General features: G+C 34.9%; 1 protein-coding gene and 1 long non-coding RNA gene across 3 annotated transcripts; both read right to left on the reverse strand.

The window, feature by feature from the left end:
* Positions 1–846: 846 nt before the first annotated feature.
* LOC147530828 (uncharacterized) lies at positions 847–6,029 on the reverse strand. 2 transcript variants are annotated; one of them, XR_015227429.1, is made up of 5 exons: positions 5,927–6,029; positions 5,217–5,283; positions 2,043–4,233; positions 1,533–1,769; positions 847–1,157 (listed from the first exon to the last, which is right to left on the reverse strand). It is a non-coding gene; the product is annotated as an uncharacterized LOC147530828 (long non-coding RNA). The 2 variants fall into 2 exon arrangements; XR_015227428.1 differs by lacking the exons at positions 5,217–5,283; positions 5,927–6,029 and having other exon boundaries at positions 2,043–5,210.
* A 3,891-nt stretch (positions 6,030–9,920) lies between these two features.
* Positions 9,921–16,195, reverse strand: LOC147530829 (ubiquinol oxidase, mitochondrial-like). Its single transcript, XM_086646969.1, has 4 exons — positions 15,390–16,195; positions 14,485–14,613; positions 10,902–11,390; positions 9,921–10,165 (listed from the first exon to the last, which is right to left on the reverse strand). Exons 1-4 carry the CDS (start codon positions 15,771–15,773, stop codon positions 10,106–10,108), a joined length of 1,062 nt encoding a protein of 353 aa, XP_086503095.1. The 5' UTR covers positions 15,774–16,195; the 3' UTR covers positions 9,921–10,105.
* Between the last annotated feature and the right edge of the window lie 1,268 nt (positions 16,196–17,463).

Here is a 17,463-nt window from a genome sequence, read left to right on the forward strand (position 1 = left end):
AGTTTTCAACGACGCGAATTGAGGCGAAAGTATTTTATGATTCGAAACAACTAATTCTTCTCCTGGAATCATATATGGATCAAACAAAATATTCGGGCTTGTGTTAGTCAATTGAATTTCTTCTTATTGATACGTCTTATGAAACTTTTCTTCCTCCGTCAATGAAAAACTAGTTTTTATTTTATCAAGAACACCTCCTTCAATAGTAATGGTCAAGGTAGGCGAAGAAATTTCAGAAAATTTGCTCGATTCGATTCGAGATTTTTCATAAGATAAGTATTCATCTAAAGGGAGAAAAACATATCGAAAGATGCTTTTCAATGTAGTCCAATCGTCGACGAATTTTTTTCCTTGATTAATGAGTCTCCATTGCATTGCATTGAATTGTTCATAGATTCTTTCAGACATATGTTGTTCAATGAGAAAAACCTTATCTTCATCATGGATATCTTGGTTTATGAACCAATCTTCCATATGTTGAATCCAAAAATTTATATGATATTGACCGCCAAATAGAGGAATTTTAGAAACGGTATTAATTTTTTCTTCATATTTTTTATCAACATAAAATTGTTTTGAATCTCGAAAGGGATCCCAACCTAAACGTGGAAAAAAATCCAGCATTCAAGGAGAGATGTACCCATGAAAAAAAATTCATCTTTCATTCCCAGATTCTTCAAGCTCTGGATACCAGCTGATGTAGATTGTCGCGGAAGCGTAAAAGTAATGGAATCCACCATTGTTAATAAACTAAACTAACGAAATAAAACTGATAAAATAACGATAAACAATAAACTTGATTAAAAACTTGATTAATAATAAACCTGGTTGATAATATTCTTTGATCTGAATAACAAGGACAGACCTGACTTCCTTTTATAGGAACTTAGAAACTTCTAGATAGACTCAAATTAGGTTTCCTAAATATCAAAGATACTCAAACATAGAAACTTCTAAACCTAGACTTAGTAGGAAATACTAAAACAAGGAAACTCCTAAACTCTAACCCTAATGGGCTCGGCCATGAGGCCCTCTAACTAGTTCGGTCGTGAGGCCCATCTTGATGGTCTCCATCATTTGATCTGCATTTCTTCAATACCGCCACCCTTCGTAATATTGGAATTAAAAAACGGCACACGTATAAAGCACAATCGACTCTGTAAAGAAAAGACAAGTCATTATGTTGATAAATATAGAAAAGCATTACTTGCTAGAATAAAAAAATGATGATTTTATGCTTACGAAGTTTCTAATTGTTGTGGACATTTTACTTGCATTCTTGTTATTCGTGAAGGAGGTTTTGGACGCGAATTGTTGATATTATAAGCACAATTAAGATTGGCATCTACAACTTCTATCTAAAATATAAAACAACAAATACTTAGTTTGTATGGAGTTTTCAAGGCTCTGCAATCACTTTGCAAGGCTCTGCATGGACTTCGCAAGGCAATGAGTGTGTAATCTATTTACATTTTATTGTAATGACAAACATGAAAATAAAAAGAAGACAAACACCAAGAGTTGAAACTTACCACTCTCTTTGCATACGTGAAGAATTTGTCGGTCTTTCTCTTAAGATTCTCATTGTATGGCATCATGGAGTTCAAGTGATACCATTTCCAAGGATTCATTGTCAATACCAAAAGCGACCAATGATAACCACTGAGTTCACTCTTTGACTTCGGATGATTGATGAGGAATATCAACATTTCACAGGAATCATCAAAGGTTGATAATTTTGATTGAAGTTTTTCGGTTCTCTTGGGTATCTATTAAAAAAGATTAAAAGAAGCATATAATTATTTTGTCATTATTTTTTTAACTCTATGAAACCAATTCAAAAAATATTTTACAATTGAGTTGTTTCTAGTGAAAGTAGTTTGCGACTTAGACGCAAAGTGTTTGCAAGGCAGTGTAAAGTGTTTGCAAGGCTCTGCAAGCTTGGAAGGACTTTGCAAGCTACTTTTTAGTATACATGAGAACAAATATGAATATAAATCAATTGTACTCAAAATAATAATAAAATATTTAAAGATACTCACACAATGGAAGTGTTGGATGTACGTGAACTTCTTCTCCGTCCAGCACAAGAAGCTCCACAAATTCTATCAAGAATAGTGCTATAGGCGCCACTCCCATTTGCTATTGTTGTTGCTGGTCGGATGGAGGAATTGGGTTGCATTTCCACTTTAAATTAAATGGCTGCCACATGTCTTTTAAAGAAGTGGCCATGAAATTAATTCCTTTTTAAGTCCTTGATTCATATGTACTTAATAAATAAGTCCCTTCATATTTGTATCCAATGAATTGAATTTTCATTGATTTCCATTTAATCCCCAATTTGACTTTTTCTTTCTAAACGTCAAACAGTCTCATTTCTAACCGTAATCTTTTATTTCTTTAATCGAAAACATGGGATGTTACAATCCTCCCCCCTTATAGAAATTTCGTCCTCGAAATTTGGATCAACTGGCTTCTTTTTGCCATGTCCTTTCGACCAACTCTGAATTTGATAGATACTGTCCCTTTTCGAAAATCATAAACTCACTACCTCTAACAAAAGTCAATCGGACAAAACTCTATGAACAAACTAGATTCAGTTCTTCATGTCCCCAATTCTTCTACATAACCGCAGGACACAAGAATATTCAATAACAATAACGATCCTTCATATGAAGAGATAAAGAAAAATGAAGACCTCTATAATCTATATATAAGAATAAGTTCTCGTTGATCCCTTTTCCTCAAAGAAAATACCATTCTCGATAATATAAGATAATACCGTTGTCCATAATATAATAAAATAAAGAATGCCCTCCATAATCTAACTATAAGTATAAGTTGCCCTTGATCCCACATCCTCAAAAATATCGTTCTCAATATTATAAGAAAATATCGTTGACTCGATAAAATAAGAAAATAAAGAATGAAGACTATCTATAATAAATTCAAGTCAACATCGGCGTTGACACTATAATCTGAAGAAAATATAGTTGTTGTCGATAAGATGATAAAATAAAAATAGAAGTCCGCTATAATATCTATACATGTCATAGATAAACCAATCCTCGAAAAATTCTACAATAACTTAAGAACCCCCGATATTTCTAATACCCAACCCCAACGCAATCCACATAACCTCTAATTTCGAAACATTCCGTTAACCCAATAAAATCCAGACCCATACTTATCTGCAACCAAACTGAAACAATACACGCTCGAAACAACCTGATCAAAGTCAACCTAAACTGTCTCTGAATGATCTGCTCGAAGCTCATAAATGAAGGAATGTGTATAACTACCATGAGGTCCACAATACCAAGTCTGACTCATCTCCTCATCTACTATTGTCTAAGATACTTCCACAACATCGATATGTCGACTTGCCCAAAATTTACCTTTGAAACCTCTTAACCCTTGACTGTCCTCCCGTAACATCTTGTACAACATTGCAAGAAACCTACAAGAATCTTAAACCATCCATCGAGTCTTCCTTTAGCGAGTAAAACGAATCAAGAAACAAAAATCAAAAGAAACAAATACATATATAGCATCTTTTATTCTTGGTCGCTTTTAATCTTGAAGCTTTTAGACACCTAATCTTGTCCAATTTTATCTTTCCCTAAAGTCTAGAGCAGTCAATGCTCTAAACTTTACACGACTTATCGGTTACCAGAACTAACTGCTCTGATATAGGTCACCAGAACTAACTGCTCTGATACCAACTGTGACGCCCCGTGTCCCAAAATAGACACGACCACGCCCCGGCAACTCACAGACGAGACAAAAATCCGACAGAGTCTCCTCTGTAAATCGAACCGGTCGCACCTGTAAACCTGTCATGCAAACCATACATTCGCATATACAAGAATAAACTATAAAGCGGAAGCTAAACAAACTTAACTCAGTTTCGGGTCGAAACCCGAACCACAAAAAATACAAACGCCTCATAAAACGCCGATACAACTTATAAACAACTCTAAGTTTTACGTATATACATATTAGAGTTTGGTTTCTGCAATAAATAGATAACTTGAAAATAACGAAAAACCATATAAAACGACATAACTCCACTAGCCTCGTCAGACAAGATCACCGGCTGGAATACAACTCCGCCTCGAGGCTACGACAAAGCACCTGCACACTAACAACTGGTAGGGGGTCAGAATACTCACCGACACGAGTTATTCTGGTAGAAGACCAATCCAAAACCCATCACGTTTTCAAAAGTTCCTTTAATAAGTTGTAAACATCATGACAAAACGAGTTAGCAAACCAGTTACAGTATATACTATATACAAAACCATTTTCCTTAATCTAGCAAGCAATAGCAGTGATTAGCTGCCCACCCATGGTGCGCTCCCAATAAGAGGAGAGTACCTCAGGAGAACCTAGAGTGCGTTAGATAGTACCAGCCCATTTATGGCACTAGCTAATGCACTACGTCTCCTCGAGAAAGAGACTTACCCCTAGCCGGTAAGTCCCTCTCCCACTAAGGGACTCCGCAATCATTGAAGAGTTTACCTCATGATACATATATACCTTAAGTATCTAAATACGTTTTTGATCACCGAGTTCGAATAAGAGAGCCGTCCCCCAATACCCATGGAAGGACCTGAACCTCATTCTCTTCGGTACCCTGTCATGCATCTAATGCGATCTTTCAAAATCAGTTTCATTCGTATATCAAAACCAATATTCATATTCAATTCATTATCTTATCAAACACGGAAGTGGAACAACCAATAGCCATATCACACACAAAGCAGAGGGATTCCCAATCAATGTCACCTCCCAGACGAGCGGTCAGGAGTACGTCCCTGAGCCTCGAACTGGAGGCACGAGCACCAATGGCCAGTAAGTGAAACACTCTACTCCCACAGGTCTCATGACTAGTGTCGCCCACCTCACCGGTCTCACACGGGTCACAACCGTGTCCACATGTCATCCTACCCTCAATGGCTACGTGCCCGTAGGTTGACATAATCCGCAGTCGGGTACATACAAGAAAATCCCAGTAGTTCACAATAATCGTAAAATCAGTTCGAAACCATTTCTCATATCGCATCAACACATTTCAAGCATATTTCAGTTCATCACATAAATCAAGTTTCATGCTACCTAAACTCTAGTTATAATGGCGCATATATAACTATAGAATCTAGCATATTTATTATCTATAAAACCATGCTGGATAAAGGATTCAGAACCCCTACCTCAGTCCTTGCATCACCAAAGACCTTCCGCCTACCAGACGACCAAATTCTTCCTCATTCGCATACTCTGGGATAAGGAAGAATAACCAAAACCGAAAAGAAACATTAGGTTCTTATACTAAGAACCTTCGTAAATAAAAAGAATCATTAAAACAAAATCACGAAAACTTAAAAGAAAATTCGCTAACTTCGGAAGACTTCAAGTATCTGTCGAATCGATCTCTAACTTTCATAACCAAGTCCGTTGAATACTTGAAATGCATAAAAACCAACTAACCAATCTCCCAAAAACTCTATTTTTCATTTTAGAGTCTTCATAAGCTGCCAAATCATATAATGAACTTTATAATATAAATCTATAACCGAAATTGTCCATTTATATGAAATATGACAAAATTTGGGTAACAATCTCTATTCCAATTCATTTCCAAACTATTCCAAATATGAAATTCGAGCCGTAAAATAATTCGGCAGCACCCCCTCTATATATGGTCACCCCAAAATAGTCCATAACATTCTAAACATGATCTTGAACATAAACCATTAGAAGAAATCGAATAATAATCGTCTAAATAGCTCCGAATTTCGATCCCAAATGAAATTAGTCCAACTATACAGTTATCGAAAAAAACCATCCAATAACCATTAAATTTGGACGAAATTGAAAATTCTAAACGGATAGATATGTAGAACAAGTCGAATGGGATTACCTGGAACAAGTTTCACTGAATTCCGACCAACCATCGCGAAGAAATTGACAAAAGAAATTCGTAGTTAGTTAACCCTTAAAATTTCTCATACTCACGGTCCCTGTTCCAAAACGAGTTTTGAATAATGAAAGTAGGTGTGTAGGTGTGTAGGTGTTAGTGTTAGTGGAGGCAAGTGGGCAAACGTGTCCAGCACAAGAAGCTCCACAAATTCTATCAAGAATAGTGCTATAGGCGCCACTCCCATTTGCTATTGTTGTTGCTGGTCGGATGGAGGAATTGGGTTGCATTTCCACTTTAAATTAAATGGCTGCCACATGTCTTTTAAAGAAGTGGCCATGAAATTAATTCCTTTTTAAGTCCTTGATTCATATGTACTTAATAAATAAGTCCCTTCATATTTGTATCCAATGAATTGAATTTTCATTGATTTCCATTTAATCCCCAATTTGACTTTTTCTTTCTAAACGTCAAACAGTCTCATTTCTAACCGTAATCTTTTATTTCTTTAATCGAAAACATGGGATGTTACACGTAACCCCTCTTTCGATGGACGCCTTAGCAATGTTATTCTTCATTTCAGCAAGTGTTTCTCCAGCATCGCTTTCTGTTTCTTCTTCATCTTCGTTGTTTTCCTCATTTTCTTCATTCTTATCATTTTTTGCTATATCATCTTTAATTTCCTTAACTACATCTAAAATTTCTTTGCTTACATCGTTGGAGGCACCTGAGTCTTTTGTCATCTCTGCCCCGATGTTCTTGCAACTGTTTTCTTCTCTTTCTTGCTCTTCACCCTCATCTTCTTCAATCTTCTCGGATTCAGATTCTTCTTCATCTTTGTTGTTGGCCTCTTCATCCTCCTCATCATCTTTTTCTCCGTCCTCTTTCATTTCTCCCCCATGGTGAATTTTTTCTGGACGTTTTTCTAGTAGCAATATTCTTTCTTTCAGTTCTCTTACTTCTTTTTTAAGCATACCTATTTCATTCTCATGCCTATGCAGCCTCTCCATCAAAGTTTTTATTGTTGCTCTAGAAGAAACATTCACTCGTTTCACCGGTGAGCTTTCATTCTTTTCATCTCTCTTCATCAGAAATTTCTAGAAACTCATCATAAACCTGCATTGATGTTATTGTAATTAATATCCACATTCTACCTAAAGTGCAACACAAAAGAGATTTAAAACGAAAGAGATTTGCAATGCCTTGCAAACACCTTGCAACAGCCTTGCAATGCCTTGCAAACACCTTGCAACAGCCTTGCAAGGTCTTGCCACCTTGCAACAACCTTGCAAAGCCTTGCAAACACCTTGCAAGGCCTTGCAAACACCTTGCAAAGATGTTATTGTAATGTAAAGACCTTGCATTATAAAAGAGAACCAAAGGAATAACAGTAAAAAACATAACAAAAAGATCTTACATCTTCGCTCCATATATTGTTGAGATCAAATTCATTCAATGTTGATTGTAATGTAAACAGATCCCACCTAGCAACCCGAGGAATCAATGTTTCATTCCCTTTTATCCTTTGCATGATGTTAACTCTTTCGCAAAAAAAGTACTACAAATAGATGACGAATCATGACAAAACATTTTGTAATAAAATAGGAAACAAGATAAAGCTAAATATGATTAGAAACTTACCAAAATATTGCACACCCAGCTAGATTAGCATTTTTATCACATTTTGACATTTTGTCCATCAAATCTTTATGTATATCAGTTGCCCAATTGATTGATTTCATAGTATCAAAATCAATGACAGCATTAAGTACATTCTGTGGTATAACTCCTAGACCACTTGCATAAAAAAAAGTGATGCTAGCATGTAGAGTATCAACATCGTAGCAAAATCTTGATCATAATTTTCATTATCTACATCCTCTGACTTTTTTGCAAGGTGAAACAAACAATCATAGATATGTGTTTTGTTTACTTCTCCTAATTGATTGAAATATTTACGGACAAAGTCAGAATTTTTTGGATTTCCTCTTGCTAGATTTGTACTTCCAAGATTGGGAACTCCAAATAATAATGCAAAATCATCTGCCGTAAAATTTATCTTTCGGCCTCCTATGTTGAATTCAAAACTATTGAAATCAAAAAATTTGAGTACTTTATCCACAGAACTAGCAATTCTGTCTTTGTTGCTACTAGTAATCAAATTCTTAAATATGACCTCAAATAACCTCCCAAATGGGGTCTCCTTGAGTATCTCCATAATGTTTAAGTTTATCGAATCCTTCAGCTCGAATATGCATTTGCACACTCCATTTAAGCTCGACCGAATTGATAATTTCCTTTGTACGACTGCTTTAGCATTTGATCTCTTTCGTTTTTTGTTTGTTTCCGCTTTACCCATACTGTCCATCAAAAGAATTTTATGGTTAAAGAAATTATAAACAAAACAAAAATATTATAGAATATAAATTAAACTTAACAAGGTGCTTGCAAGGCTCCGCAAGATGTTTGCAAGGCCTTGCAAGGTGTTTGCAAATACATATCCGAGCTGAGGGATTCGTATCGAACAATTAAGGTGCAGTTGCCTTAATTGTTGCTTTGTAAAACAATAAGAAATCAAATCCTAGATATCTCATCATCTGGCCTCCAATTGTCAGGAACAAAAATTCCAAAACCCTAAACCAATCAATGCTCTAATCTGACATGTCTCTACACTGATTACAATTGGGGTAAGAAACTAAGAACTCAATACTGATCTTAATACCTAGCAAAGAAATTTAACAATTTGGAATTATCTAATAACAAGTCAGAAATAAAGTGAATATCTAAGGTTAGAGACATAAATGAATCGAAAACAAACTACAATGAAAATGAAGAAGATTGAGAATAATTAAGGTGTACATTGTTCTTGAAGATTGAGAAGAGAGAACGGTCAGAAAACCTAGGAACTGAAGAAACGAGAGAGAGACAGATTTTGAATTCCCCCGATTTTTCAAATCAGAGAGAGAAAGATGGGATAGGGAAAGAAGGAGTTTCTAAGGTTAGGTTGGTCTTTTCCCTATCATATAAAATTACCTAATTGCCACCAGGGAGGTGAAGCCTAAAAAAGTTTAATGAATTTTTTTTAACCAAAGTCATAATTTTTTATGAAGTTTTGGCCAAATTTCCCTATTTAATTTCCAAACACCATCAACATTCTCCACCTCCACCACCCCTTTCCAGGGCCGTGTGGTGGGGGGTGCGGGCAGGGCGCCCGCACTGGGCCCCCCACCACTAAGGGCCTACTGTTAATAAAAGTCCCAAGTATTGAGTATATAGTATCCCTGTGTAACAATTATTAAACTATCACTTAGCTTAGCTGGTTAGGTGCTTCAACATCATACAAGTGACGCACGTTCGAAACCCGGTCCTTTGCCTCTTTTTTTTTTGGATTTTTAGGATACAATTGTTAAACACATCTTTGTTTTTGCTCTATTACACTTTTCTTAACTATTGTGTCCTTTTCAGAACTTTATCTTTCATATTTTGAAATGCTTTAAGAAAAAAAGATCTAAAAATTTAAAAATAATTCCAAGAACGTGTAAAATATAAATGTGAATTGTGATACAAAACATACCAGAAATCACCTTTATATTCTAAATTATGTCTTGTACAAAGAAATATGATATTATATAAAGCTCTACATTACATGGATTCATTTGTAGTTATAAACTTATAATTTAAAGATATAATAAACATATTTTTTGCTCACAAAGTGACTAGAGATTCTTCGACTAGATTTCTATGAAAATGAAATTTTAAATTTGGAAGTTTTTCCTATGATCACTACTATCTTCAAAATATATTTGGGTCCATCTATTGTTTTCATCAAACTACTGATCAATGATCTTGCATTCTGTTCAATTTTTGCTTTTAATTTTTTTATCATAAGATTCAAATTTTGCACAGGGCCCCGATTTGTCAGGCACGGCCCTGCCCCTTTCATCCTATTCTTTGTTATAATAGATAACTTACTCTCATAAAGTGGAAGTCAACAAAATTGAGGCAACTAATAATATCATATTTAGTAAATATAATACATTCATATCATAAGTATTCAGTCCCAATATCAGGATACCGAACATAGTCAGGGTTCTTTCATATACATGTTTAAATATTGAAGGGATGTAGTCATTGGTGAGATACAGGATGTGAAAGAGAAATGAAGAAGATATGTAGGATGTACTAATGGTAACCAAGAGGAGCAGCTGCCTCCCTTAACTCCTTTCCTTGGAAATGAATGTCCTGCATTTCATGTATATCACAATTATTACAATGAACACAAAGAAAGCCATCAAACATAATTCATTCTCATATTAATCTACTATAATTTACCCATAATTACCATCAAAACAATTTTGGGATAGTTGTTGACATAAAGGAAAAAAATTTGTCATTCCGATATGTTATCATCGAAAATAGTCGTGTAGAAAACTAGTAAAGAAACAGTTAAAACGCTTGGAGGAATCAAAAAGATCTTCTAAATAGGATTATGATCGTTTATAATACATTTCGAACGATCAAAATGCATTATGGGAATTCACGAGATTTTGTAGAACCTCATAAGCGGATGGGCATTTTGGTTAGGAAATAGTTGATTTTAGACCTCTCTTCTACGGTTTTTGTCCTAATAATTTTGCCTAAAACTAAGATTAGTCTAAAAAATTGGACTAATTGCCTACTTTTGGCCGAGGCAAGGACTAACTGTCAAGTTCTTGGCCCAGAATTGATTGTAAGACCATTTTTCTTTTCTTATTTTCGTTATAATAGTTGTTTTGCGACCACTCTATTTACAAGTAAAAAAGTAAGACTAGTTCATGCTATAAAAAAATTCTCGGGAAAATAAGGGAGTTGGATAATGGAAGAGAGAACAGCCAAGAAGGTGGTTAGAAAATATGTTTCGTTTTGAAATCCCATGGAAGACAATATGCAAAGTATTAGAACTTTTGGTTGAAAGATAACCTAAACAAACAAAACTCACCGATGCGAAATGGTTGACATCACGATGATGAGCTTCATCGGCTCGAATAACAGTCACAACATCCTTCAAAGTTGCATGCTTCGGTAATCTCCAATAATCTATAGCAATAGCAGGAGCCGGGACATTTTTAATTGAACCATTATCGATCTCCTTCAAAAACTCGGTATAAGAATGAATAGCTTCTTCTTCTAGATAACCAACAATCCTATGAGCCAGCTTAGGGGAGAGAATATAAAGTATGAAGAAAGCGTTGAAAAAGACTCCTTGAACAGTGAGAACTAGTAGCCGTTCATACCATTTCGGTTGCACGAGTTCAACCATTGTCATTAGATGCATCCTTTCATTCTCTGCTTCTTCTAGTAGGGCCTTTATCCAACCACCACTATGTTCGAACTTCCGAAGAGATCTGAGGTGAAGAAGCATTCCCCCAACCATACCGGGAACAGCTGCTACTGTTTCGAGCATCATTGCACGACAGCCATATCGTTTCTGCATCACGATAAAAATTAAGTACCAAAGTTCAAGCAACATGAGTCCCACAGCTAGATAAACTCGAATACCAGAAACGTCACCAAGGATTCTAAAAGAAAGTTAAAGTACTAGATAGCGAAAATTAGTAATAACGAAAATAATAGCAATTCCGCCTACTATCTAGGTTTTAGATTCTACCGGAGTTCTTCCTATTTCATTTTTCAGATTTGAAGTTAAAATACTAGATAGATTCGAAATGACAGACTTCAATCTGTTGCTTATCTTCAAATTTCATATCCGATCAAAGTGATAATTCATCTCTAGAGAACGTGAGAGGGATGCCACTTATGTCTTGTTGGGATCAGCCCCCACTATCTGCGGACTGCTGATTTGAGTGGCCTAACCATCTTTAGACAATATCCGATAACGAAGTTTAGATTACAGACTCAGTATATTTTCTGTAATCAGAAGGAAAGAAATGGCATCAAACAACGAAGCTCTCCAAGACACTGCTTCTGGTTCATCCACCCACGGAGAAAAACCATTAAAATTCAAGGGGATCAGTTTCAAACGTTGGCAGCAAAAGATGTTTTTTTATTAAACAATATCAGGCATGTCTAGTATTTATAAGACCTGAAACCAATTTGAGCGAGAATGGAGATGTTCAATATGTGTCTGCAATAGACTCGTGAAAACATAGTGACTTCTTGTATAAAATTATATTCCCAATAGTTTATATGGTAATCTTTGCAATGTGTATTGTGTTATTGAGACATGGAATGAATTGTGAGAGACCTTAGCCAACAAATACAAAGTGGAGACTAGGTATGTGAAAATTCATGGTAAGTAGATCTTTCCTGAAGTGATCACACAGATCACTATCCAACAGACCAGAATATGTTGACTGGTCAAAGCCCGTTGGACTTAACAATCATTGTGACGGTTGACCCAACAACCACGGTGGCTCCTCCCTTAAGGTCATGACGAAACCGTGGTTGGTTCCAGTCTAAAAATAGACCCATTACTCAAATTCTTCAGACACTTAAATGTAACGAATATCCAGAAAAAAAGAATCAGAAATTCATTTTGCTTACAAGAGGTCGCTCGATTTACGATCAGAAAAAACCTTCATATCAGAAAGGTGCAGGGACAGTTGCTGGGAGTGGGAAGCAAATTGCATTACTATTGGTTCGAAATACAGTGCGATTATTGTCTTGAGGAAAGAGGGACCCACTCACCTCTTATTTTCTAAATTTCTATTAATGGTGCGTTTGGTTGCAGGATTCATGAGTCCTTGGGATTCATGATTCCACGGATTCATGAATCTAAATGGTTTCTTTTGGTTTGTTTGGTAACCAATAAGAATTCTAGGTTCTTGATTCCTTCATTTAGAATCTTTTGGTTTTTTTGTTGAACTAAAATCTTTTGGTTTGTTTGTTAATAATATTTGGATTCTTACAAAATAAGATTCTAATTAAAATAATATCCTTCAAATTTATGAATAATATCCCAAAAACAAAATCTCATCCAAATATTGTTTCTAGGTAACTGAAATTTCATGAAACCTATTTTTTTCACGAAAATTTCAAAAATAGTTATTTCTTTTTACAAAATAATTATTTTAAGAATATTATTTTTTTCAAAATCTTTATTTTCTCGAAAATTATTATTTTTTCCCAAATCATTATTTTTTCAAAAATCATTATTTTTTCAAAAAACATTATTTTTTCAAAAAATATTTATTCCTTCCACAAAATATTATTCTTCAAAAATAATGATTTTTGAAAAAAATAGTGATTTTTGAAAAAAATAATGATTCTTGAAAAAAAATGATTTTTGAAAAAAAAATGAATTTTGAAAAAAATAATGATTTTTGAAAAAAATAATGATTTTAGAAAAAATAATGATTTTAGAAAAAATAATGATTTTTGAAAAAATAATGATTTTTGAAAAAATAATGATTTTTGAAATTTTAAAAAAATAATGATTTTCTAGAAGGGAAATAAATTTTTGTTGATTTTAAGTTTGAAATTTAGGTTTATTAATCCAAAATCCTAGCAAATCCTAGGGGGTAGTGTGGGATTCATGATTCCTACCAAATCCCACTTTTGATAGGAATCCTACTTAGGAATCCTGCAATCAAACACACCATAAGTTATTTTCAATTCCATCATAATTCTCAGCTATAATATCATGTTCTAGTATTTTGTTACAATACTCATATATCTCTGTCATTAATCAGGAAGACCTCTTAGTTCATCGGTATTCTGAGTTTCATAACAATAAGAAATAATAGTTAGAACTCTGATTTTATTATATCCACCTAAATTTACATGTCTTTGGTTTGAACTAATGGCATTTTGGTTCAACATCTAATATAAAATAAATACCCCCAAAAACACTTAGTACTATAAATAACCAGTATGTTGGGATATATATCCCCTCGATTCCATGTATATACTGAAAGGAACAACCTATTTCTCTGTATCATGGCATACATGTCCTTGGGTTCGATCAACAACTTAAAAGAAAGACATAAGAGTATTGGCATGAAGATAAAAAAAAAGGACCACTTGAACCACATCGTAAGAACATAAGAGTATTGGCATGAAGATAGTAAGTCGATTTAGTAGTTATATTCACACTTTGAACCCGTCTTTCGACATAACTCACCAGTGCAAAGAAAGGAAATCTATGTTGTGTCGTAGGAAAAGACAAGCACTCAACCACAGGTGAATCGCAGAAGGAATGTGACCATACGAATCCTAACACCACAAGGCCCAAACCCAACTGCTGAAGGGTTGTGATACTGGGAAGGCTCAGCGAACCACCTAAAAGATCTAGATTCTTACTAAACTCAAGCTAGTAACTATAACTTGGACTCTAAGCACTTTCCTAATTGACGTAGGACAAACATAATGAAAATTTTTACATTTCCAAACTATAGTGTCATTCTTAACAGAAATGAATCACCAATTGAAACTCTTGGCCCATTATTATCCAACAAAATTTTGACAACAGTAACTTAGGATCGAGCAATTGGAATTGAAGGTTAAGATATATACCAGCAAAGCCAAGTTATAAATGAAAATTTGAGAAGAGTAAAACTTACTTGGAAAAAGACATCAGTTGGAATTCTGAGAAGTTTCACTGTCCTATAGGCGACCTTATCCAGAAACGTTTTAGGTACATGGTGCTTACTTAGATCTATCGACAAATCTGCCGCGTAAGTCTCCCATGGCTGAAAAATAAGTAAAATAATCATTACAGATGAAAGAAAAAGAAGAAGCTTAGCTACCACGAAAAAAAAAACAGATCTTTGAAGTCATAAAGAAGAATAAACAACTGTTTCTGAAGAACTCACCCAAATGCTAGTAGAGTCTGATTAACCTCTAATTCTAGTACACTTACAAAACCATTAATATAACAAAACAAAACAGGTGTCTGGTTATTTGGAAACATCACCAGGTATATTTCGAAATAACGAGGTAACAAACATCAGCCCTGCTTCGGCAGCTCTGAATATCAGCCCAAGGTAAACGGGTCGGACCAAAAAATTGCGGGTCGGAAATCGGATTAGATATCGACCCATATTCAAGACACTCTCCTCCACACCTTGGCGTGTAAAAGAAAGTGAATCTCAACTCAATTCAATTGTCCTTCTACTTGTGCAAGTAACAAAAATCAAGCATCTCACAACCAAGGGAACATCATAAATCTAAGTTTCCATTGCAAAGACAGAAGTATTAGTGCCGAGAAGCCTTGATTGGAGCGGTAAGATGTTTAGTCTTCTACTTTAGAGGTCAGTCTTAGTCTTCTACTTTAGAGGTCAAGGGTTTGAGGTAAGCTGACAATTAAAAAATTAATTATTTATTTTCCAAAATTTCAGGAACTTGAGGTCAGTCTTCTACTTTAGAAGTCAAGGGTTGGAAGTCATTTCAACAGAATTTGCAAAAAAAAAGAAACCCTAGATAATCAAAATTGAAAAGTGAAAGAGCTATTAAATTCTCATTTTACCATGAAGCAATTCCATGGCCAAGCAGTTCCATCTTCTCTAGTAATAGTTGGTCTTGAAACTCCCCAATAACTTGAAACAACTACACTATTTTTCTTCTCATCTCCTCCTCCATTAGAATCAGAACTACTCTTCTTCTTATTCTCTTCTTCTTCATTATGTGAAGAAGTAGGAGCAGCAGAAGAAGATGAAGAGCTAAAATGTCGATTTACTTGAGAGAAACTGAAATAGAAAGAGGTATTAGGGTTTCTCTCTGTAATTTGGTGAGAAAAATAAAAAGAAGGTCTGATGATAATTGTGGATGAAGAAGAAACAGAACAAGTCTTTGAAATTTTTGCACCAAGATGGTATTTTCGTAATAAAGTTCTAGCTAAGTGTGAATTCATCTTCTCTAACTTCAAAAATGAAAATTTGATTACTAGTTCGATGATGAAAATTCAGGATTACTGTTTTTAGAGAGAGAGAGAGAGAAGGAAAGAGCTAGAGTAGTAAGAAGTTCTAGAGAGAGAGAGAAGGAAAGAGGGAACTAGAACTTTGAGAGAAAAAGAAAAAAAAAGAACACGTGGAAACCGTTAACAAAGACATACTAGTAAAACAGTTATCTGCTACTTCGCAGTTATAAAGGACTTTAACTGTATCGTAGCCGTCGATCTAGTTTCATAGAGATAAGATCGATGATCTAACGGTCTAAATGGATATGTCTAAACAAACGAAGGAATAAACTACCACACACTTAGTTGTCGGGGTCTACCACACACTTGGTTTTTGTATGAGGCCCCGACTTTGGAAAATAGAGAATAATCTCCCGGAAATAAAAATTTTAGGAAATCTATGTTCTTTTGTATATTTTGGGGACATATTTTATTATAGAGCATCTCCAATGCAAAACTCAAAAAAATCTCTATTCATCCTATGTGTCAAGTTCCAATTAAGATTCTCACTCCTAGATGGAGTCAATAGAGATCCTCAAATTTTTTGTGTCTCCAATGCAAAACTCTAAACTTATCTTATTTACTTATGTGTCATGGTTATTTTTGTAAATAAATAATTAGTTATTTTAGAAAATATAGAAGACTCGATTTCTATTGGTTGAAAATCAAATATTGATGAGGTGGACAATTAGAGATATCTCAAGAGGACACTCTAGAAATAGAGTGTCCTCTTGAGATATCTCTATTCCACCCTCGACACGTCATCTTAGAGATCCAAATAGAGTGTTGCATTGGAGATGGTTTTTAAGAAAAAACTTAAAAAATCCTAAGTGGCACTCGGAATTTCTAAGATTGAGTGTTGCACTGGAGATGCTCTTAATCTAAACACTCACTTGATTATAAATTGGTCCTTAATCTTCGTCATCTTTATCACCATCATCACCACAACTTCCCACCACCAACATATAATTGAAATAATAGAATTTGCTACAAGTCTCCATTGAAGTTAAAAGCAATCTCAACCGTACACAGGCACAATTTGAACCGTAAATTATACACCTGGAGCAGTCCCATCGATATTTCATGGTTCATTTATTGATACACAACAAAATATTCTAGCATTTCAACAAAAAAAAAGGTATACTACATGTGAGTGGTAGTTAGATTATAGTACTGTCTTTGGATTATTTTTGTAAGGCAATAAATGATTTGTGACACGCACATAATAAATACACATTGTATAGATTAAAATCTGCCCTCGGAACTGCTTCCAGAATTTTACATAAAACGATCTTATGCGCTAGTCAAACCTGCAAGTTGGGACACCCCTAAGTAACCAGGGAATGCTTGTGTTTCACACGTGCACATATTGGATCAAAAGGTCGTACATTCGAGCGAGAGGACCGCTCCCAATGATCCTATCCAAAATGTCTCCAATTGATATATCTGATTGAAGCAACGTTGTCGTCATTCAAGACGACGTCTATAAAGTGACAGAAGAAAGAAAGGATACATAACATCCAATGTTTGGCTAAAAAAACACTACTATTGTCTTACTTCCTCTCTCCTAGAGACAGAGGCTCCAACTATCCACAAGAGAATCTACGTTTTATTTTTCAGAGCAAACATACATATCTACTTTCTC

This window comes from Eschscholzia californica, unplaced genomic scaffold, assembly GCF_041429995.1.
Source record: "Eschscholzia californica isolate CP2 unplaced genomic scaffold, dmEscCali1.0.p SCAF_6, whole genome shotgun sequence".
Lineage (NCBI taxonomy): Eukaryota > Viridiplantae > Streptophyta > Magnoliopsida > Ranunculales > Papaveraceae > Eschscholzia > Eschscholzia californica.

Coding starts and splice junctions, on each gene's coding strand:
- LOC147530829 (XM_086646969.1), bottom strand. CDS start 15,773: ATGAATTCACACTTAGCTAGAACTTTATTACGAAAATACCATCTTGGT. Junction 11,391..14,484: donor CAACTGATGTCTTTTTCCAA/GTAAGTTTTACT, acceptor ATCGTGATGCAG/AAACGATATGGCTGTCGTGC. Junction 10,166..10,901: donor ATGTCAACCATTTCGCATCG/GTGAGTTTTGTT, acceptor CATGAAATGCAG/GACATTCATTTCCAAGGAAA.